Here is a 22,314-nt window from a genome sequence, read left to right as displayed (position 1 = left end):
GCCCAGCATGTACCCTCCTTACATTAGTTCGTTTCCCTGCTTGGCAATGAAAGTTCATATGCTGCTGACCTCATACGCCGACTCTCTGAAGGGAATGCTTTTTCTTGTGGATGGGATAAGAGGGAGGGAGGATAAAACATACATATATAATTTCTGTAAACCTTAAATAGTTGTTGCAGATACTGAGAATCATTAAAACGTGCTTTGAGAATAGTAAGTTTGAAAACATATTTTCTAGCTTTGTGGCAATTAGAAGTACTTTTTAGTGTAGCCTACTTCACCTAGAGAGTTTTACTAAGAACTGAGTCTGTCACCTCAGTAATATTTCCGGGGGAACGTCTTCCTTCAAGATGCTTCACTCGTCCTTGGTAGAAGACTGTGCCAAGTCTATAATCTGCCTAGTAAATATTCCTCGCAAGGAAGAACACCCAGATATAGAACTTATAAATGGTACCCAGAAACATCATGACTTCTTAAGGTCTAGTTATTGGGAGTTTCTGGTAGAACACCTGTAGGTATGTAATACAAGGGAGACGTGGGTTTTGACTTTGAACAGCAAAGAGAACCAGTGTGACAGATGGCATGGCTTCCTACCAGTTGACGGACAGGGACACTCATGCGAGCTTTTCCAGCAGAATTCCAGATGCCACTGTAAGAAGGTTTAGTTGCTAGGAATCCCTTCTTACACCCATAAGAGCAAAATCATTAAAAGAAGAAATGATTATCTAATGAAAACTTATAAAGCATTGGAACAAAGTCATGGTTTATGTATGTTTATGTACACATTTATGAAAACAGCTCTAAATTACTTTTAAACTCGATTATTAGAATTTGCATCCTGTCACGTCATCTGTGGCACTTTTTTTTCCCCCCCCTTGGGAAGAATCTTCAAGATGATCTGGAAAAACAGGAAAAGAACTTACAGAATTTTGGTTCCATCACCAACCAACTGTTAAAAGAATGTCACCCACCTGTGACAGAAACTCTTACCACCACATTAAAAGATGTCAATATGAGGTATGGAACATGCTAATTTTACACTGTTATGCATTATTTTACATTACAGCCTCATTATAAATAATGATACAGCTAAAACTTGCTGGCATTTTGAAATTGAGCTTTAAAGACTCTATTCATGTTTTGATTTTCACAAATGAGTTTAAGGTAAGAAAATGCAGTGAAGAGGCATCGAAAGAAATGAGAGCTGCTATATATCCCAAGATTGACCTCATTCCTACTATCTGCCCCTGAAATATGAGTGAGCCATATTACATGATAAAATTATGTCAGATTGAGACGAGACATCCCTGCATTATTTCCATATTCACGTGAAGCAGGGTCATGAAAAATAATATAGTAAATAACGGCATTTGTTGAGAGGTGTTAATCTGCCCATGAGTGTTGGCTGTTGTTTCCAGATGGAATAACTTGCTGGAAGAGATTGCTAAGCAGCTGTGCTCCAGCAAGGCACTCCTTCAACTTTGGCAAAGATACAAGGACTACTCCAAACAGTGTGCTTCTACGGTTCAGCAGCAGGAGGATGGAGCCAGTGAGCTCCTGAAGGCAGCCACTAACAAGGACATTGCCGATGACGAAGCCGCGACGTGGATTCAGGATTGCAACGTATGTTTAGGAACGCTGGCGCTTTCCCACCACGCGGGTCTTAGACATCTCGAGTTTAGCAGGGCTCGGGCTGATTGTGGGTAAGCTTCTGGTATGTCTCAGTATGTGGGACAGCTATCCAAATATTGTTTGTAAGTATCAGCGAGGCTCCTAGGTTTTCAGAACACAGTTGCACGTGTATCAGATTTAAGAGGCCCCTCCCACTGTTTCGTGTTTAGAGAGGAGTTGTTTTCCCATTTTTTCCTAATGGCATCCCATCCATGTGAAGATTTGGGCTGTTTTTACAGATGTGATCAATTTGAGAAATGACCACATGGGGAATAATGTTGTATCTTTTAAAAATCTGTGAAAAGTATTATCTATATCTTATGTAAGCATTAACATCATTATTTCTTCTAAGAATTTAATAGTAGAAAGAAGTCTTTCTCTCCTGACTTACTGGAATACTTCTTTTTAATAAAGTATTTCTCTTTTTTACTGAAGTTGCCAATAACCTACTTTAGGTTTTCAGGAACAGTTCTCTTGTTTCACTCATTCCATGCTTCTTACTCTTCGTCCTTATTTGTCTTTATTTTAATGAACTTGTTTCAAAAACCTTCTTGTAAACTTTCCCAAATCGATGTATTAGAATTAGGCAAGTTGTAAAAAGCACATAAATAAAATTTCAACCTATCCTAATACCTTCACATAAATACTGAATAAATTACCTTAGAGCCAAAGTTTAATATTTACAGTAAAGGTAATGTAATGCTTTTCTCCCTGACTTCCACATTTTATCTTTATAAGATTCGTGATTTTTTTTAAACTTTTTAATGTTTATTTTTGAGAGAGAGAGAGAGAGAGACAGAGAGCACAAGCAGGGGAGGGACAGAGAGAGAGAGAAGGAGATACAGAATCGGAAGCAGGCTCCGACGCGGGGCTCGAACTCACAAGCCTTCGAGACATGAGATCATGACCTGAGCCGAAGCCAGCTGCTTAACTGACTGAGCCACTCAGGTGCCCCAAGATATGTCATTTTAAAGTTTCAGTCCTCCTGAGTTGATATACACATACCTGTTTTAGAGGGCAATGCTCCAAATTATTTCTCTGAATTTGTTAAAAATCTATGTCAAAGTCAGAGGTGCCCCCCCCCCTTTTTTTCCCTCCTTTTCACAAGAGTCAGTGTATAGGCATAGCAAGCTTTGCTCTTTCCACCGTGTCTGGTGGGTCAAGAACCAGTCATTTGTCATCTCTTAGTGGTAGAAGGAAACTAGAAACAGGGAATTTCCATTGGCTTAAATTTTGAGCATATGAGTGTCCCACAAAGAAATGGAGGCAAGAGAAACTATGGCAAAGAATGAAGATACAGTCTTCTTTTTATACTGCTTGACTCTGCTCACCAGAGCCATTGCTGGGGTTCTATGCCCCACTAAAACAGGAGGGCCCATTGTAACCACTATAATGCAACCACGCATACAGAAGATGCTGTTGACAAACTCATCCCTTGTGTGTATAATATTAATTAGAAAAAGGCAAAATGTAGCACTGTGGGTTTTTTTAACTTTCTTTTTTTAATTTTTTTTAACATGAAATTTATTGTCAAATTGGTTTCCACACAACACAAACTCATCCCTTGTGTGTATAATATTAAGTAGAAAAAGGCAAAATGTAGCACTGTGTTTTTTTTAACTTTATTTTTTTATTATTTTTTTAACATGAAATTTATTGTCAAATTGGTTTCCACACAACACAAACTCATCCCTTGTGTGTATAATATTAAGTAGAAAAAGGCAAAATGTAGCACTGTGTTTTTTTTAACTTTATTTTTTTATTATTTTTTTAATGTGAAATTTATTGTCAAATTGGTTTCCACACAACACCCAGTGTAGCACTGTGTTGTTGATTTGATATCAACTACAGGAAAAGATAGGAAAAACTTCCCAAATGTTTCATTATTGGCTCTACTTGTAGTCGTGTTTCTTCTTGTTTATGTATGTTTCTCTGCAGTTCCCCTGATGTCCTACAATGAACCTATGTGATTTTTATTATAAGAATAGCACATTTATCTCTAAAAATGTTAGCACCCATCTGGTTTTAAACATCAGATTTAATGCTTGATGATTTTTCTGCAGATGAAGGTGATTTAGTGTAATAAATCGACAAAGTAAGAACTGAGTGCCTCTAGACGTGTGGACCTTTGCTGATTATCAGTTTAAGGAGTACCCTTAGCATGTTGTTGCATAATGGCATATTTTCATCATCTATAGGATCTCCTCAAAGGCCTGGGGACAGTGAAGGATTCCCTTTTTGTTCTCCGTGAGCTGGGAGAGCAGCTCAAGCAACAAGTGGATGCTTCAGCAGCATCAACCATTCAATCCGATCAGCTGTCCTTGAGTCAACGCTTATGTGCCCTAGAACAGGCTCTCTGCAAGCAGCAGACCATGTTACAGGTGTGTTATAAATCGGGTGTTCTATAACATCTGAGCCTCAACACAGGAAAAGAAAATTTTTCCATCATTGAGACCTTGCCTCTTTCAAGAGCAAAGAATTAAAAAGTAGACAAGCTTGGAAGTTCCAGTGGGGACAAGGGAAGGTGGGCGTCTTGCACTGTCCTTTCCAGTGTAATTTTGCCCCTGAACCAATGCCTCCTTCTAGAGCACTGAGTAAAATGTGTTCAACTAAAAAACACTAAGTGGCTTTAATATTGACATTCATGTTTATATAGCAAGTTTTTGCCAAGAATCAGAATATATTTCTGTTTGGAAGTATATTTTACAAATAACTTTAGTTCATTCATAAATGGTACATAGGAATAATTCTGTTTTCAAAAAATTACGTTAATAAAGAGAAGAAAGCTTAAATCATATAGCCTTGTTTCTTTAGGAAAGGCATCTTGAGGGTGGCACTTTGACACAACGATATGAAAAGTAATTTCAATACCCACTTACCCTTTAACTAGATTTCTAAATATCAATTTTCTTTTGTGGGAAAAAAAGGCTGGAGTTCTTGACTATGAAACCTTTACCAAGAGTTTAGAAGCTTTGGAGGCCTGGATAGTAGAAGCGGAAGAAATATTGCAAGGGCAGGACCCTGGCCACTCTTCTGACCTCTCGACCATCCAGCAAAGGATGGAAGAACTTAAGGTAAGTGCTTTCAAATCCTAGCCCCAGATCTTCTATCTTTTGTCCCCAAAATCTTAAGGAATACTCACAACTCCTAAGATAGGCCTACTTTTTATTTTGAGCTTCCAAAGAAACCCTTGCCAGCTCTGTTTTCCTGGAGTGAGCATGCACTGATTTCACAGACTGCGGTGGGAGCCTGGCCAGGAGCAGCCCCAGGACCCCAACTCAGTGCTGCTTCTCACCTCTTCCCATGCCCAGTGGGCAACCTCCTCCTTCATAGCCCATGGAACCTCCATCCCCGTCTCTACCTTCCTCTCCTACACAAGCCCCCTGTCTCCCGGATCCTGGCAACAGCCTCCGTGACTCTCCTTGCAGCCACTCCTCCCCCTCCAGCCCACAGCGGCCAGAATGATCTTCTTCTAAAAGGTTTTACTTAATTATGAACTATTTTAAACAGTCAGTAAATAAAATAACACCATAGACATGCCAAGTTCATTGTCTTTTTCCTCTGCTTAAAACCCTCCGCGGGTCCCCACTGCTCTCCCAGGGTGAAGACCGGTGTGGATTATCAGGCCCAGGGTACCTGGCTTGCACCTTCTTTAGGGCCTCATCCATCTCAGCATCCATCACAGTGCTTCTGTGGAAACACACTATGTTCCCCTTTCTGGAATTCCTTTTTTTGCCCCGCCAACTCCCTTCCCACCAAAAGGAATTAACTTTCGGTCATTTTGTTCAATGTCACTCTCTTAAGAAAGTTTTTCTTTTGTTCATGGTCAGGGTCCCCAGGGACACACTTCCAAAGTACACTATTTTTTTTTCTTAAATTTTTTTTCATACCAGTTAATTATGTTCATGTGATCAGGTGACTACTGTTGTGGAATAGTATTGTGACTCTATTATTAGAAGAGTATCTTACAGTCTGTAAGCCCCATGAGAAGGACCATGGCATGTGAGTTTTGTTCATGTGATATCTGTCCATGGAAATTCTGCCATTTGGTTGTTAAGCTTTTGGCTTCAACACTTGGGAAGATTTATTCTGTCTGCAGGGTAATGAGCCTATTTCAGAGCATGAAAAGAGAAAACACACAGCCAAAGGTGTCCTGACATTTCCTTCCTCCTGTAGCTGGTTTCCTAGATGGGGTTAGAGATGCCCACACGAAAAACAGAAAAGACAGCCTTGTCCTATGTTTGAGATCTGAAAGCCTAGATGGCATTGTCAGCTGAGTCTCACCAACTTTGGGATTGGGGCCAAGGACCTAAAACTGAAGCTGTGAAATAATGTGTGGTGGCTTCCAAACTTGAATGGGATCGTGTTCCATCTAGCAAGAGGTCCACAGCTCCTGTTACCCAGACCTGCCACCTGCTAGCAGGGGGGCCTTGCACAATTTACTTATAGATTCTCAGCATCTTGTCTCCCATCCTGAAATCGGAATAGTAGTGGTACTTACCTTATGGTATTGTTTTGCAAATGAGTTATTACCTGTAAAGCTCTTATAATAATACTTGGTTTATAATAAGTGCTTGAGGAATGGTAGCTATTACTATTATAGTTGTTGCTATTATAAATATTATTATTGGTGTTAGATAATAATGGAGCAGAATAGCACAGATACACGGAATATACAGGGTAAGAAATAAGCCTTTTCAGTCATCAGCATAATTTCCATCCTTCATCAGTTACCAAGAATTACTTATGAGTAAATAGACCAAGTAAATAATACACATAAACTACCTACATGTTCAGTGAAACCAAGTAAGTAGCTGTAAAAGCGATTGCAGCAGAAGCACTGGAAACTGATTAGGAGATGTAGCTCTTTTTTATCTGCAGCTCTGGAGATTACAAGTAAGTGGCCTAGAAATGCATAGGAGCCCAAAGACTGGCTTCTTCCAGAAATCTGAAGTCCACTGTGCAGCGTGAAAGAACTCTGCCTTTTCTTACCATAGTGCTAAACTGGCTTTTAAATCTTGCTTTCAGGGACAGATGTTAAAATTCAGCAGCATGGCCCCAGATTTAGACCGTCTAAATGAGCTTGGATATAGGCTACCCCTGAATGATAAAGAAATCAAAAGGATGCAAAATCTGAACCGGCACTGGTCTCTGATCTCCTCTCAGACAACAGAGAGATTCAGGTAGAGTAACCAAGAGATGTTTTGGCCACTCTGATAGATCAGTAGAAATGAGTGCATGGCTTGTGTACATTTATAAGTTCCGAGTCTTTCCAGTGATACTTACAAAATTTGAACCGGAAGTGGCAGATTCAGTGAAATGGTTGCCCGTGCCTAAGGTACTAAAAATTGTTGGGACAAAAAAATTTTAAAAAGAAAACTCATATAAGAATTATCAAAGATACATACATAATTTTATCATTCTTAAAACTTACCACTTTAAACTTTTATTCTTTTCTTTTTTTTTAATTTTACTACCTGAGGTGAAAACTTTGTGGTGGTCAATTTAGAAGTAGAGGCAGAGGATATTCATTTAATCTAGTTTTATATGCTAACAATATAAGAACAAAAACATAATCATATTCTTTTTCCTTTGGTCTGTCAGTAAGTTGCAGTCGTTTTTGCTACAACATCAGACTTTCTTGGAAAAATGTGAAACATGGATGGAATTCCTGGTTCAAACGGAACAAAAGTTAGCAGTAGAGATTTCTGGCAATTATCAGCATCTTTTGGAGCAGCAGAGAGCACATGAGGTAGGTTATGCCAGTGGGTTTTTGGGTAATAACAATGCCATGTGGAGGAGTTCAAACACTGTATCTTGTGTTGATAGCTCTTAAGCTTGGAGTTTTCCCATCTTAATTGCAAAAGTGTGGTCCAGTACTTTGCTTCCATAGTTGGCTTTAAAAATGTGTCAGGCGTCAATATCCTGTGACGTATACTGCCGGAATTGTGGTAAAAGTCTCCTTATGGGGGGTGAGGGGTGGGGAGAGGGATCAGGGGTGTGTGTGGAAGGAATGCAGAAAGACAATTTTTGAATTGAGTTACATACTACATTAATATTGCCAAGGCTAGTTGATTAAGAAATTATGCCTTGATCACGAGTCTTTGATAAATGAAAATTGTGTGTTCTGTAAAAAGCATTTCCGTACCAGATATCTCCAAGTGTACCTCTTGGTCAAGACTCATTATAATTATTTCTTAAGAAACACTGAAGAGAGAACTGTGTGCGAAAAGCAAATTAATTAATTTGCTATTAGTCTCGGTTTCCTGGTATAACTAAATTGTCCCATGTACTTATGAAATATACGCAAATGGAGAGAGAGATAGGATTTACTTAAAGGCAGAGAAAAGCTTAATGCAGAGCTTAAAAGAGAGTGAAACTAGGGGCATCTGGGTGGCTCAGTCAGTTGAGCACTGGACTCTTGATTTCACCTCAGGTCATGATCTCACAATCGTGAGATCAAGCCCTGCATTGAGCTCCACATTCAGTGTGGAACCTGCTTAAGATTCTCTCTCTCTCTCTCTCTCTCTCTCTCTCTCTCCCTCCCTCTGCCTATCTCCCCAGTTTGTGTGCTCTTGCTCTCTCTCTCTCACAAAAAAAAGAATAAAACTAATTTTAAAGCATTTTCCTTAAATTTTAAAAATAGAGAATTTAAAAATGTAGAGGGTATTTTCAAGTCCATTTTTATCAAGGTGACTTAGAATGGAATAAAAGAAAATGAATCAAAACTAAAGTCAGCTATCACTTTATATCCACTACGATGACTATGATGAAAAAGACAGCATGTGTTGATGAGGGTGTACAGAAATTGGAATCCTCATGCTACTGGTGGGGATGTAAAATGGTGAAGCTGCTTTGGAAAACAGTTGGACAGTTTCTGAAAATATTAAACAGAGTTACCATATGACTCAATAATTCTACTCTTAACTTTATACCCAAGAGAAATGAAAATATGTGTCCAGAAAAATTTGTGCAAGAATATCGTCCATATCAGTGTTATTTATAGTAACCCACAAGTGGGAACAACTTAAATATCCATCAGCTGATGAATGAATAAGTAAAATGTGTGGAATACTATTCAGCAATCAAAAGGAATGTGGTGATGATACATACTTCACATGGTCAACATTGAAAACATTATGCTAAGTGGAAAGAAGCCAGTCACAAAAGACAGGCAGGATGCTATTTACATGAAATATCCAGAGTAGGCAAATGCATAGACACAGAAAATGTTAGTGATTACCTAGTGCTCATGGACTGGGAAGAAATGGGGAGTGATTGCTGAGTGTGGAGTTCTTTTCAGGGTAATGGTCTAAAGAAAATAGTCTAAAATTGATTGTCGTGGTGTGTGCCCAACTCTGGGAGCATAATTAAAGTCCTGAAATTATAGACTCTAAGTAGGTGAATTGTTAAGGCATGTGAATTATTATCTCAATAAAACTGTGATAAGAGATAAAACTATCTCTTAACTGTGGAAATAATTTGACAAACTTTCTGTTGAATTTTTTTAGCGAAAAAATTTTATTAACCAAATTAAGTTAAAAAACAGTGACTTAAAAAATGCGAGGTTTTAAAGTCTTTTCAACTTTCTAAAAGATCTTAAGCTATTCCCTATCTGAAAAAAAAACAGAATACTAATTATGTGTTGACACTTAATGTTATTAGGTGATTTTGAAAGAAGTGAAACATAATTCTACCTTTAGTCACTTAGTTTTACTAAACAAAAATGAAACTTTAAGTATATCTTAATTGGTTGTTTAAAAATATATTATTTCGGGGTGCCTGGGTGGCTCAGTCGGTTGAGTGTCCAACTTGGGCTCAGGTCACGATCTCGCAGCTTGTGAGTTCAAGCCCCGCGTCAGGCTCTGTGCTGACAGCTCAGGGCCTGGAGCCTGCTTCAGATTCTGTGTCTCCCTCTCTCTCTTTGCCTGTACCCCACTTGCACTCCATCTCTCTCTCAAAAATAAACACTAAAAAAAATTTTTTAATGCATTATTTCTATACTGCAGGATTTTACACATATCCTGATTCAACTGGAAACATTTTTCAAAGCTTTGCTAAAACCAGAATTTTTGGAAAGTTACCAGAAAACTGGTCACTGAAATTGGGAACTCTAAAGTATGTTTTTCTATTTTTCAAATAATAGTTGTTTCAAGCAGAGATGTTCAGTCGTCAGCAGATTTTGCACTCGATCATTATTGATGGGCAGCGTCTTCTAGAACAAGGTCAAGTTGATGACAGGTAGGATCCTTGATATATTATTATGAAGAAAGTTTCCAGTGAATTAGTTATTTTCTCTTTAATGAGCAGATTAGAGGGCATGTATCTAATCTTCCTAAGGCAATTGTGCTGCAATGGAGCCTCAGTAATTGAAGGAGAGGCTTGTCTGAATCTCGGAAATGAGTGAGTATTGAGTCTTCTTTAAGAACTGCTATTATATTATATAAAGGACAGAGAGTAATTGGAAATCACCTAGCCAACCTTCTCCAGACCTCTGCAGGAGACTGGAATTAATGAATAGATCAGAACAAATTGTATCGATGATGTATCAATGGTTTATAAACAGATGCTTCTAATATTCTCATACAGCTACAGAAATTGTATCCTCAAGGGAGCATAGAGATCACTAGATCATCTCTCTTACTTATAGATGAAAACTTGAGGTCCAGAAATGTGAACTGATGTGACCAAGGTCACTCAGCTAAGTAGCTGGTTTTTAGTCAGGACCAGACAGCTTTCCCATAGCATGGTAATTCCAGGTTTGAAAATGGTTGGCTGCCTTAAGGCAGCAGACACACAAACTGAAATCCTGCTTCCTCTTCATTTACTTAGCAGATTGCCTCTTTATTAAAAATGAAGAGGCAAAATCTAGCTCATCTTTCGACTTCTGGTATATGAATTGACCATTTCATACTGTGTTTACATTTCCTGGGAACAATAGCTAGTCTATTGCATCGACTTTATGTGGTGATATTGGAGTATAACTGCATTTATTACATAAAATCATCTCTCCCATATTAAGGCCCAGTAACCGTGATTAGAATTAACTTAGTGTTTTTTTCAAAAATGAAAAAACAAAAACAAACAAAACAGAACATAAATCATTGTTTTTATTAAAAGGTTTTTTTTTTTTTTTAATGTTTTGGAAGCAATTTCAGTTTTGAGTGGATATTTCTTTGGAGGTAACATGGAACATTTTCATGGTCATGCTATGGAACAACAAAATATGATAACGTATTTACTCTTTTCTAAAAAATTATGTATGTAAATTCAAGTTAGTTAACATACAGTGTAGTATTAGATTCAGGAGGACAACCCAGTGACTCATCACAACCCAGCAATTGAAAACTACTAGGTAATTATCCCAAGGATACAAAAATGCTGAATCCATATTTATTCTGTTCAAAGTGAGCCAGACTTAAACATGGGCTTTACTGAGAATTTAAGGCCTTCAAAATAAAACAAATTCAAATTCAATTAGCTTATTCTTGCTTTAGCCTCCCTTGATCAACTCTATAACAGTATTATAAAAGTTTAAGTGAGGAAGTAAAACAAAATTTAAAAATCATGTACAAGCCAACATCTATTCAATTGTAAATGTTAACAGTTAAGGAGAAACACCAAAAAGAAGAAAATGGGAGGGTTGAACCAAGGATAATTCTCAAAGTTGAAAGGAAAAAAAAAAATTCGGATTAGAGCGCGAAAGCCCCAGATTAGGAATGTATTGTGTTTTAAAAGTTCATTTCTAAATTTCGTGTTGAGAGTTCAAGTTCAGCCACAGGGACAGTGTCATGTGGTAAGTACTTCCTCACACTGGCAGGAAGCTCAGGACTGTTGAGGACAAGGGCTCCAAAGACATGGTGGATGGTGGCCTGAGGGGGAAAGTACTGTGCAGGGTACTTTTCATGTTGCAGGACGTTCTCAAGTCCTGCAGTTAAATGTTTTCGGAGATGATGGATGCTTGTAACTTCTGGGGGAGTTTCATGAACCTAATTCATCACATTTGATTCTACTGCAATTAGATTATTAATATCAGAATTTCCTTTCAGAAGCAAGAAGCACCAATAATACATTTGGTTTACAAAACCAAGGTGTATAGTGGGCCTAGATAATGAGAGGTGTCAAGAAAGTAGGGGTCCAGAACAGTAAGTCAAGCTCAGATTGGAAGCCACCCTCAAGAGGAGAAAATAGTATATGGAAGGGAAGAAAAGGAAAACTTACGTGATAGAGAAAAAACAAGTGATGTTACACTTTAGTATTCAAAGGTGAATAATGCTCTAATCTACAGAGAAATTCATTCTATTTGATAGGACAAACGAATTGTAGAACCACAAATTAACACTTCGTAGAGAACTACCAACCCCCTTTTTAAGGTTGAAAACACAGATGTAGGAAGGACAAACTAAAAGGTCTGAGATTATTTAGCCTGAAGTTAAGAACACTTACATAAAACTTACTCTCTTTAAGTATATGGACAACCTTCATACAGACAATGATAACTAGATAGTTTGCATTTTTCTAAGAACAAAATGAAGTAGGCTTAACATGTAGAGGGGACGATCTAGATTCATATGTAGGATAATTTGCTAAAGATTAGGGCTGTTTACTGTAAGAGAATACAGAGAGTTTCCAAGGACAGTTTTAAAGAAACATTTTTAAATAACATGGTTTTATTTAAGTGGCTTATGATTCTGGCTGAAATAACCCCATGTTGTTCATCCAAAGTGGCTTATAATTCTGGCTGAAAACTGAAGTGTATAAATAAGTTTTGGTCCTCATTTTCTCCCCGCTGTAGCACGAACAAGATGTCGCCTCCTGCTGCATACACTTCTTAGGGTTTGGGCACATTCCCGTGGTGTCACTACCCAATGCTCCCCACCTCTTGTGTACTCAGGGAGAGAAGAGATGACAGTGACTTTACAGATATGCCTTTAACCTGTGCTGAGACATGAAAATACTCAACTGTTTGCCAAAACCAATAGTTTGACTGCTATAAATTTTAAAAATGACTTGAAATAGACCCAGTAACAGATCCTGGAATGATATTTGAAAACCTCTGCCCTAACTCACTTCTCAGGGCTTAGGGTCACCAAGCATATGCACATTGTGTGTAGGCATGTCTGATTATGAAAATGTACCCAGGGTAACACAGTTTCCTCCCTATGTAATTGTTTCCGCACCAGGGATGAATTCAACCTGAAACTGACCCTTCTCAGCAATCAGTGGCAGGGAGTGATTCGCAGGGCCCAGCAAAGGAGGGGCATCATCGACAGCCAAATTCGCCAGTGGAGGCGGTACAGGGAGATGGCAGAAAAGCTTCGTAAATGGTTGGTTGAAGTGTCCTATCTTCCCGTGAGTGCTCTCGGAAGTGTCCCAATACCACTGCAGCAGGCAAGGACCCTCTTTGATGAAGTGCAGGTAAGGTGCAAAACACACGGTCTTTAAACCTCTTCTGTGTTTCCACTGCACGCTTTACCCTCGCCTCAGTTCTTCGCAAGGATTCTGGAGTGACACTGGAATGAGGACAATCATTGTTCCCGAGTGTCAACAGTAACACACAATACGATTGCATTACAAAGCCCGTGTATGGTGACGACACTCTGTCTGGTCGGGCCCAGCTGCTTACAGACCCTCTCCACTTTCCACACCAGTGCCTCCCAGCAGCTCACTAATCCCCAGCATGGAGGCAAAGGCAGTGGCCGGGAAAGGAACACCGCATTGATTATACTCACGAGCAACGTAAATGTGTAACTTAAGCATTCCGGAAAAGATAAAAGTCTAGGTCCTGTCTCAGCTTTTTGTCCATTCCTGGCTTGGCTCCGTACTTCCATCTATCTGGGAACTGGGGACTCCAGCCCCTTAGACAGTGCTAGTGCTCTTATCAGTGCTTCCCAGTATGTTTTATGGTCTCCTTTTGCTTTGGCGGTCACTGCTCTCTGCTTTCTTTCTCCTCGCTTCTCTGGGAGACCTCATCCACACATGTGTCTGCCTGCTACCAGCAGAGAAGGGCCAGCGTGGTATCTTCTAGTCCCATCTACCTCCTGAGCTTTCAACTTATATATTCAGATTATATATGTGTGCATACAGACCTAGTGTGCACCATGGGTTCCAGCTTCCAGCAGGGCCTGTGTTCTCAGGACCAGCCATTCTCCAGCAGTCCATTTCCCACATCCCCAGCTCAAGGAAATGTCTGGCAGCGGCTAACGCTTCTATCACTTGGACCCTGGGAGGTGCTCTAGAGCTATATTCTTTTCCTCTCCCTTCCTATATCTAATATATTCCCACTGCCACTGCCTTAGCCGTGCTCATGATAGATGATAGCTTTCTTCTTCTTCTTCTTCTTCTTCTTCTTCTTCTTCTTCTTTTTTTAATGTTTATTTATTTTTGAGAGAGAGACAGACAGAGCGTGAATGGGGGAGAGGCAGAGAGCGAGAGCGAGATACAGAATCTGAAGGAGGCTCCACGCTCTGAGCTGTCAGCACAGAGCCGGATGCGGGGCTTGAACTCACAAGATCATTACCTAGGCCGAAGTTGGACGCTCAACTGACTGAGCCACCCAGGTGCCCCGTAGACGACAGCTTTCTAACCTGTTAGTATATCCAATATATGCCCACCTGCCATTCCGTCTTCTACCCTCCTGCAAAGTGTTGTAATCCAAACACATCACTTCCTTGCTTAATATTCCCCTGTGAATCTCGGTCACTTTCACTATTAAAAAAAAAAAATGCCTTTGCAAGTGTGGTCTTGTGTCCTCTTCTGCCGCTCTGTCACCCGCATACTGCATTCCCCCTGAAAACTGCATCCAGGATCCTGAATTCATCATCTTTATCTCAATGGCAAATTTTCCCATCTTCATTTCTCTGTGTGGAAGGATTCCTCTGACTGACTCCTGGCCCTCCTCACACCGGGTCCTTCTTAATCTAGTCGTGTTCCTATGTCTGTAAGACTCATGAAGCCTTTTCCCTTCGAGGAAGCCTGTCTTGCATCCACATGGGTTAGATATTTGAGCACTGGTCTTTCTTGGAATCGGTTGTTTGTATCAAACAAGTGTCCTAAATGTTTTCGGCAGAAGAAATAAAAAGACCATAATAAAACTTAAAATATGTAGGAGTGGGTTCCCTACACATCAGTCTCATGGGGCAGTTTTCATATTGCATTGTGACTGCATTTAATTTGGGGACAGAAACTAAGCCTCCCCCTGTCGAATCCTCACTCGTGTGTATACATTGCGTCATTCGTGCCCAGAGTACGCGCTCAGTAATGTTTGTTGTATCGAGGGGGCGTGCTATGTATGAAAACCCGTAGAGTCGTTTAAAAATCCTTGGAATAGGGATATGGTGAAGAAAAGAATGAGAAAGTAAAAAGCAACGGTTCCTTTCAGTTCAAAGAAAAAGTGTTCCTGCGACAACAAGGCAGCTACATCCTAACAGTGGAGGCTGGCAAGCAGCTTCTGCTCTCCGCCGACAGTGGAGCTGAGGCCGCCTTGCAGGCGGAACTCGCTGAAATCCAAGAGAAATGGAGATCGGCCAGTGTGCGTCTGGAGGAACAGAAGAAAAAGCTGGCCTTCCTGCTGAAAGTAAGTTCATCTCCTTCCTCCTAGAGACCTGATGCAGTTTAAGGAGCCACACAGGTGGTTGCGCTGCTTCGTCCTGTTGTTAGCTTTCGAATCAGATGATGCGAAGATTAACTCACACCCTGCAGGTTTTTGATACCCTCTGTCTTATTTAAGACTTTGTCCTGTCTTGCACGAGCTGGAGAGGTTTCCTAGTTTTCAGCAATGTGTCTTGCAGAAAAATCCCCCCATTAAGTAGTTTTAAGTCTAATAAGTCTGTCCAAGTGATGAATTCTGATTAATGGTCCGTGCTAAGCCAAGAACCGTGTGATGACTTTATAAATCCAAACAGGAATGCAAGGAGTAGATTCCACTCCCTGATCTGAGACTCTAAAGTGGTTTTTAAGATCGATATCTCTTATTTTATAGCAAGAAAAACCTATCCAAGAAGATACTCTTGATTTCATTTTCACTTATCCAAGCACGTTGCTACGAGATAAAATTCGGGAGGTATATTAAGCCTTTCGTTGGATACAGAGAGCATACTGATCACACTGCAAGTTCAGGGAGATGTACATTTATCCAGACCCCCCACAATCCAGTTTTCTCCCCCCTCACTTGATAATACTATATATAAAACATGATGATACATGCATTGGAAAAAGAGCATGGTCTCTACTCAGATAAATCCAAGTTAAAAGCATAATAAACCAAGTAACCTGGTTAACTCAACCTGTCTAAGCCTCAGTTTCCTCCTCTATAGCGTGGGTATGATAACCCCTCCTGCACATGGCATCGTGAGGATTTAATGATATAATGAAGGTGAAACAGGCGGCACGATACCTGCACATTTGGGCATTCAGTAAATGATAGTAATTGTCATTGTTGGTATTATTATCATATCAAAAAGTGAACAGAGCTAAGGAGTCAAGTTTTGTATATGTTGATAATCACCAACACTTTAACAAAATTATCTATTGAGTTTGGCCTGCCACTTTTTTGGATCACAGGTAATAACCAAAGGGAATGGAACACGTTTTGCTTTTATAATACTTAAAGTATGCACACCCATTGGGTTTATTCTGTTGGATTTTATTTAATAATATATTACCTTCTGTGTAGGAAACACTCCATCAAAAATACCACTGAACGTTTGATAAAGAACTTTTATTTGCGCACAGCGCAATTCATCAGTAATACAATACGCCTGATTCTTTTTTCTTCTTTTTTGCTTTCAGGAAAGGATTAAAAACATTGTAACTCATTCTGTAGAGATCATGTTAATCCTATATTTTTCTTTATTTGCAATGTGATTTTTGGACGCACCCCCGAGAATTTAATAAGGCGAAATGGCTGAGTCACTGCATTCACTTTTCTCGCCAGTCTGTCTGTTGGCGTGTAAGATGTCCGTCCGCTTTGACAGATGATCACAGACCATGCCATCTTGCTAGTCCCTTGTAATTCATGTAGCAAAAAGACAGGGTTATAGCTTCAGAATCCAAGCCATCCTTGGAAAGGGGAATCCTTATTCTTGTTAAAGTTGATTTTATTTTATTTTTTAGTTTATTTTGTTAAGTTGATTTTATTTTAAATCAGACATGAGGACCTAATTGCCTAAGAAGAAATTTATGCAGCTAAATTCTAATTTTAATGTCATTTTCTTTATCTTAGTGTATCTTCATACCACAGCTATGGTGCTTACCTGTGTTTAGCTCTTGATTTAATGCTCTGAGTAAATATGCCAGGAATACAGTGATTATATAATTCTATGGCCTATATGTTCACATGCTTTCCTGTTGCCTCTTAGTTTTATTATGGAAAATAGGAAACTGGCCTTTTCTCGTTTAGATCAATGAACATTAATCGATGGCATGTGGATAGGTTTCAGACTGTGAAGAGTGCATGGAGAATGCTGCTGAATTTAGTAAGAAGATCTCACTATGCTGAGCATTAATGAACTCATTGTAGCCTGGGAATACTGAGATACTTCAACAGGGGGGAATTGGAACAGATCTGTCCAAGACTGACAGTTTGTGGTTTTTTTGTTTGTTTTTGTTTGTTTTTTTCTGGTAAATGGAAAGAGAGAATGTGGTTATGCACTCTAGGAAGTTCCCTGGAGGAATTTAAAAGTGCAGTGAGAATCTTGGGCCAAATGCTCAGTCTGATTAGAAACCAAAAGACCTTTTGGGTAGGGAGGTGCTTTAGTCAGCACTTCTTACAGAAGACAGGTGCGCTCATAGCACCTATGGGCTGCTGCACTAAAAGTAAAGTGTCAGGAGAGGAGATAGAAAGAGCCCAGATGAGAAAAGACTGGTGACAAAGGAAGAGATAATGTGAGGGAAAAGGTACCATGCTCACTACCGAAAGCATTTCTAGTTGTCTTTCTTGGGAGTTCAGTAGTTTAAGTTGTGGGGAGTGGCCACTGGACATGGGGGTGGGGGTGGGGTACCAGAAAGGGGTGGGGGGGGACAGGAATGGGAGGTAGTAGGCAAAATTAAGGAGATCTATTTAGATAAATTTAATTTGAACTGTCTCTGAGACACCAGATAGGACTTAATTTGTAGATATGGTCCATTATGGTTCCTTTAATAATTTTTTTCTTTTACTTTTTTTTAATAAAGAAAGAAATACATGTGTCTGAAAAAAAATGCAGGTAATAATTGAAGTATGTAGAGTGAAAAATGAAATTTCCTCTATACTGCCACCAGAGGTATCCACTGTTACCAGTTTGGTGTGTAACCATCTGAAATATAACCACATAATGTATATTCTTTGTCACTCTGTAGAGATCTACCGATCTACCCCTCTGTATACCACCAGCCTCTATCTACCACTCACCTTGGCGATATTCTTCTTCAGAGCACTCATTAGTGTTTGGCATACTAGATGTATATTTTTAACATTTTGCCTTATCTCTCTTCTTCCATTTGCTGATTGTTTCCCATTTTATGTGTTATATACTCAACCCTTTGTGACATGTTTCAGCAGGATCAAGATAGAGCCCACCAAGTGCCAGCCTTTTGTAGTTGTATATTTCTAGTTCTGTAACAATTCAAATTTATGTGCCTCATACTAGTCATATAATGAATTGAATCAGAGTCAAGGTTATATTATTTTTACATTTCATCTCACTTTTCTTATTCAAACACATTTCATCCTGAAAGAGATTCCATATTCTCTTTTTTATCTCTTATAGAGCATTTGAGGTAGTGTAGACACATCGTAGATGGGGCTAGGAAAGGGGCAAAATAGTACAATTATACTCTTAACCTCTGCGGATTGATTCAGATCCAGATAACATTTTTGAGTCCCCGTAATATTCTGGGCATTGTATTTGGTGCATTCACACCCATTGCTTCCTGCAACCCTCCAACAGTCATCGAGTCTGTATGCCCATTGTCATAGGGAAAACTGAGGCATAGCATAAATGTAGAACTCCCACTGTTCTGATGCTGCCTACGTGAAAATGGATGTGGACTCCCCTTCGCGTTATTCACCAGGGTATCTTTGTTGTTTCTCTGGGATTCAGGAGAGTGTTTGGCCTTCATTCCAGTTTCCTACAAAGAAAAAAAAAAACCATGAACTTTCTTTCTCCTCCCATTCTAGGACTGGGAAAAATGTGAGAATGGTATAGCTGATTCTCTGGAGAAGCTACGAACTTTCAAAAAGAAGCTGTCTCCACCCCTGCCAGATCACCACGAAGAGCTCCATGCAGAGCAGATGCGTTGCAAGGTGAATTACTGGACTGACGTTTTAGCCATCACTTACCTGTCTGCTTCTGCTGTAATGTTGCCCCTGAAAGCCTAATTCTGTCAAACTGCTGTAGCTGTCTACATGTAGATGCACGTTCCTAGGATATTGCGTTGGGGCAGGCAACTCTGGTGAAACTTGGTTGTTGATTTATTGCAGCTGATGAAATTATAGGCTAGTTCCTGGATTATCTTGAGAAAGCAAATGACAATGGAAAACACAGCATTAAAAGATATTTAAAAGCTGGATCAAGGGCAATAAACACAGTCTTTTTAAAGCATCTACACTGGGGAGTTGTTGCAGCAGAATAGTCTAGTTTACGGAAAGAAGAGCGAGGCTTGGCAGCCTGGAAATTCTGCAGACGGTGACCGTTGGAGGAACACCCTGTCCTCCAGACTCTTCCATAAGGAAAATGGGATCTCTAAGTAGCTGATTTCAGTCAGAGCATGGAGAGACACGGTCATTCAGTTACTCTCAGGGCCCTGACTACCTAAAGAGTAAGGTCAACCTGTCAAGTCACAGTTGGAAACAAATCAGGAGCTGATACAGACCCCTCCCTGCATCATGAACTCATGGAGACCAAAATGACCTAGTGGCTGTAGGATTTGTTCTGTCCATGCCCATCTAGTCAGCTGAAGTCTTTGGATGGCAGTTCTCTGCCGAACGATGTGCAGATCCAGTAAAAACTGTCTTTGCAAATGCTCTTTCTCCCCCAAATAATGCATGTCTTTGCATTCCCCAATCATTTGCAAATTACTGCTCTAGAGTAATGCTGTTTAAAACTTCACACGTACTTAAATGATTTGGATTTGAAGCAGAAGTTCTCTGCTTCACTCTAAGAAGTCATAAGCATTAAAGAAAGGTTGATTTTTTAAAAAGTCTTAAAATCATGATGTCAGAATTTTCCACCAGTATCAAAATTTAAGGATATTCTTTGAAACTTGAAAGAGGCAGGTTTAGGAAAAATAAGAGATAATATACATTAATTACATCATGGATGGCAAATAAGGAAAATATTATCTTGAGATGTAAATTCAGAAATACGCCAAGATTAAAGCGTTTGTCAGTTTATAAGAAGTGATTAAAGAAAATTTTGATAAACAAACGAGCATCAATTGGGCTCCTCCAATGTGCCAGTGATTATGCCAATATTATCTCAGTTGGCATAAACACAAGCTTACAAGTACAATCTGTTATTTCTGTTTTATAGATGTGAAACCTGAGCCTTCTAGAAGTTTAATAATGTCTCAAAGTGAGTCAGTATCAGGGCTGCCTGAATCCAGAGGCTGTATTTTTACTACATGGACTCATCTAACGGAGTCCGTGGGTCTGAAACAGTTGGTTTTTGGTGGTGGTGGTGTTTCTTTTATAATCCTTACACCGTGGGTTATATCTGATGTTTGGGTTAGGGCCTAGAAATTGGAATTAAAAGGGGAAAAATCTTTACATTGGTTTAACAGTTTAATGTCTGCAAATATAAGCAGAAATACTGTATATTTAATCCACCTGGATGGTTTGGTCTTTCAGCCAAATACTGTTACCATGGGACCTCGTCTCCTAAAATACAACAGTTACAAACATACCCTGCTATTAAGTTCAGAGATTAAAAGGATGCATTTTGGTCCAGCTCTCTGCTACTCTTCCCCAAAGCACCCTTTGCAGCAAAACAAAGCAATTACCTGGAAAATTCAGACTAAAATCTTGTTTGTCTAAATTGCCTGAGAAGTTAGCCTCAAACAGGACTGTTAATTGCCTTTGCTTTTGGAAACTTGTCTCCTGTGTGAAGAGACAAAAAGATAGGGGAAAAGCCACGTGAAATACTCGATTTATACACAAAATTGGCTGGAATCTAAAAGCATCAACAGCTGGCAAAAAGCAGGTTATACAAATTGCAAAGCTGGTCATCGGTTCAAAGCATGCAAAAACCAACGTCAGCTCATCCAAATAGTATTTTATGGATTTGTTCTTAAATCATTCCCCAAAAGGACAGAGTACATAATTTTCTTCAGTAACTTGAAGAAATCTGTGTTCCTAGAGGAAATGTATTTCCGTTATTTTCAATTGAGTAATAATAGCAATGGATCTTTTCAGCAACTGTGTTAAGTCTCTATCACAGACTGTAGCAACTTCATAGTGTTTGAAGGTGAAAGTTAACCTAGGAGTTTGTTTGTTTGAAAATATTTTGTTAACATGATCAGTAACTCAGGACAAAAATAAAGGCTAGATCAGCCGTTTATGAAATCAGTTTAAAAGTAAAGAAGATCATGCAGTGATGAAACTTCAGCTTAGAAAAGATGTGCCAAAACGATCAATTAAATGGCAAATAGATCATAGGAAGATTCTGTAAGCAACTGGGGGTTTTGTCAGTAGAACTTGGCCAAGTATCAGATTACATCAGAGCAAATAAAGTAGATACCAAGTGAGATGTTCAAATAGAATGGGATGGAAAGATCATTGTACCAAGAGGGGATTCCTAATACACCTCAGAAATTGATGATAGATATCCATGGGTATTCACGTTTTTTGGGGGGGGGGGTTGTTGCTTTTTTCTTTAATCTAGGAGTTGGAAAATGCAGCTGGGAACTGGACAGATGACTTGGCTCAGTTGGCTCTGCTGAAGGACACCCTCTGTGCCTACATCAGCGCCGATGATATCTCCATCCTGAACGAACGCATGGAGCTTCTGCAGAGACAGTGGGAAGAACTGTGCCACCAGGTAGGATGAAGTCTAGACTCCGCGTTAGCTCGGTAAGGTGGAAAACTGGAAGATGGCTTGGAGCGTCAAATGGCTTGACCCACGTTTGGACCCATCCCATAACTCAGAGTAGACACAGAGGAAGAACTCTGGTTTTTGTGAGCATATTTCAGATTAAGTCAATTAAATCTTAATATTATATTTGAAATGCATCCAAACTGGATTCTCTCGCTGTCCCTTCCACTGGCCAGCAAAACAGTGTAAGAGGAAAACCAGTTTTTTGGTTCACGGATGGGGTCTTGCTAGGTGGATACTGGTGGTCTTTTTCTACTTTAACATGTGAAAAAGCTTTGTTTTATTTGCAACTTCGGCTAAAACTGTGGGGGTGGTTTTGTGTTTGGAATTGTCGTGGCTTATTGATTTACCAGAGTTGTTTCCTCGTAATTCATGTGTTTGGCATTTTTAGTCAGACCTGATTCGTACCTTCTTAATAGCTTAAAAGAGATCCCAGATTGGATTTTGATTTTGAAATGAGAGGGAAAGATTGGCGGAAAGGCAATGAGAAGGCATCCAAAGTAAAGAGGAATGACATAGATCAAAGGCCCACAAGTGAAGAACAGACTCTGACCGAGGGCCTTGAGACCAG

At 39.5% G+C, this 22,314-nt stretch overlaps 1 protein-coding gene across 18 annotated transcripts in view; it reads left to right on the top strand.

Moving 5' to 3' along the window:
• Positions 1-22,314, top strand: part of SYNE1 (spectrin repeat containing nuclear envelope protein 1) — a 470,951-nt gene that overhangs the window by 378,636 nt on the left and 70,001 nt on the right. For 17 of the 18 annotated variants that reach the window (XM_078447468.2, XM_078447476.2, XM_078447472.2 and 14 more), the window contains 11 exons: positions 884-1,017; positions 1,419-1,623; positions 3,870-4,052; positions 4,599-4,745; positions 6,700-6,854; positions 7,276-7,423; positions 9,818-9,912; positions 12,855-13,089; positions 15,053-15,247; positions 18,830-18,955; positions 21,534-21,689. In XM_078447468.2, coding sequence (XP_078303594.2) covers positions 884-1,017; positions 1,419-1,623; positions 3,870-4,052; positions 4,599-4,745; positions 6,700-6,854; positions 7,276-7,423; positions 9,818-9,912; positions 12,855-13,089; positions 15,053-15,247; positions 18,830-18,955; positions 21,534-21,689 — 1,779 coding nt within the window. Of the gene's footprint in view, positions 1-828; positions 1,018-1,418; positions 1,624-3,869; positions 4,053-4,598; positions 4,746-6,699; positions 6,855-7,275; positions 7,424-9,817; positions 9,913-12,854; positions 13,090-15,052; positions 15,248-18,829; positions 18,956-21,533; positions 21,690-22,314 lie in introns of those variants that run through there. The other variant, XM_078447483.2, reaches the window with a different exon arrangement.

This window comes from Panthera onca, chromosome B2 (assembly GCF_046562875.1).
Source record: "Panthera onca isolate mPanOnc1 chromosome B2, mPanOnc1 haplotype 2, whole genome shotgun sequence".
Lineage (NCBI taxonomy): Eukaryota > Metazoa > Chordata > Mammalia > Carnivora > Felidae > Panthera > Panthera onca.
Note: the sequence above shows the minus strand (reverse complement) of the source record. Positions and strands in the feature narration are given on the sequence as shown.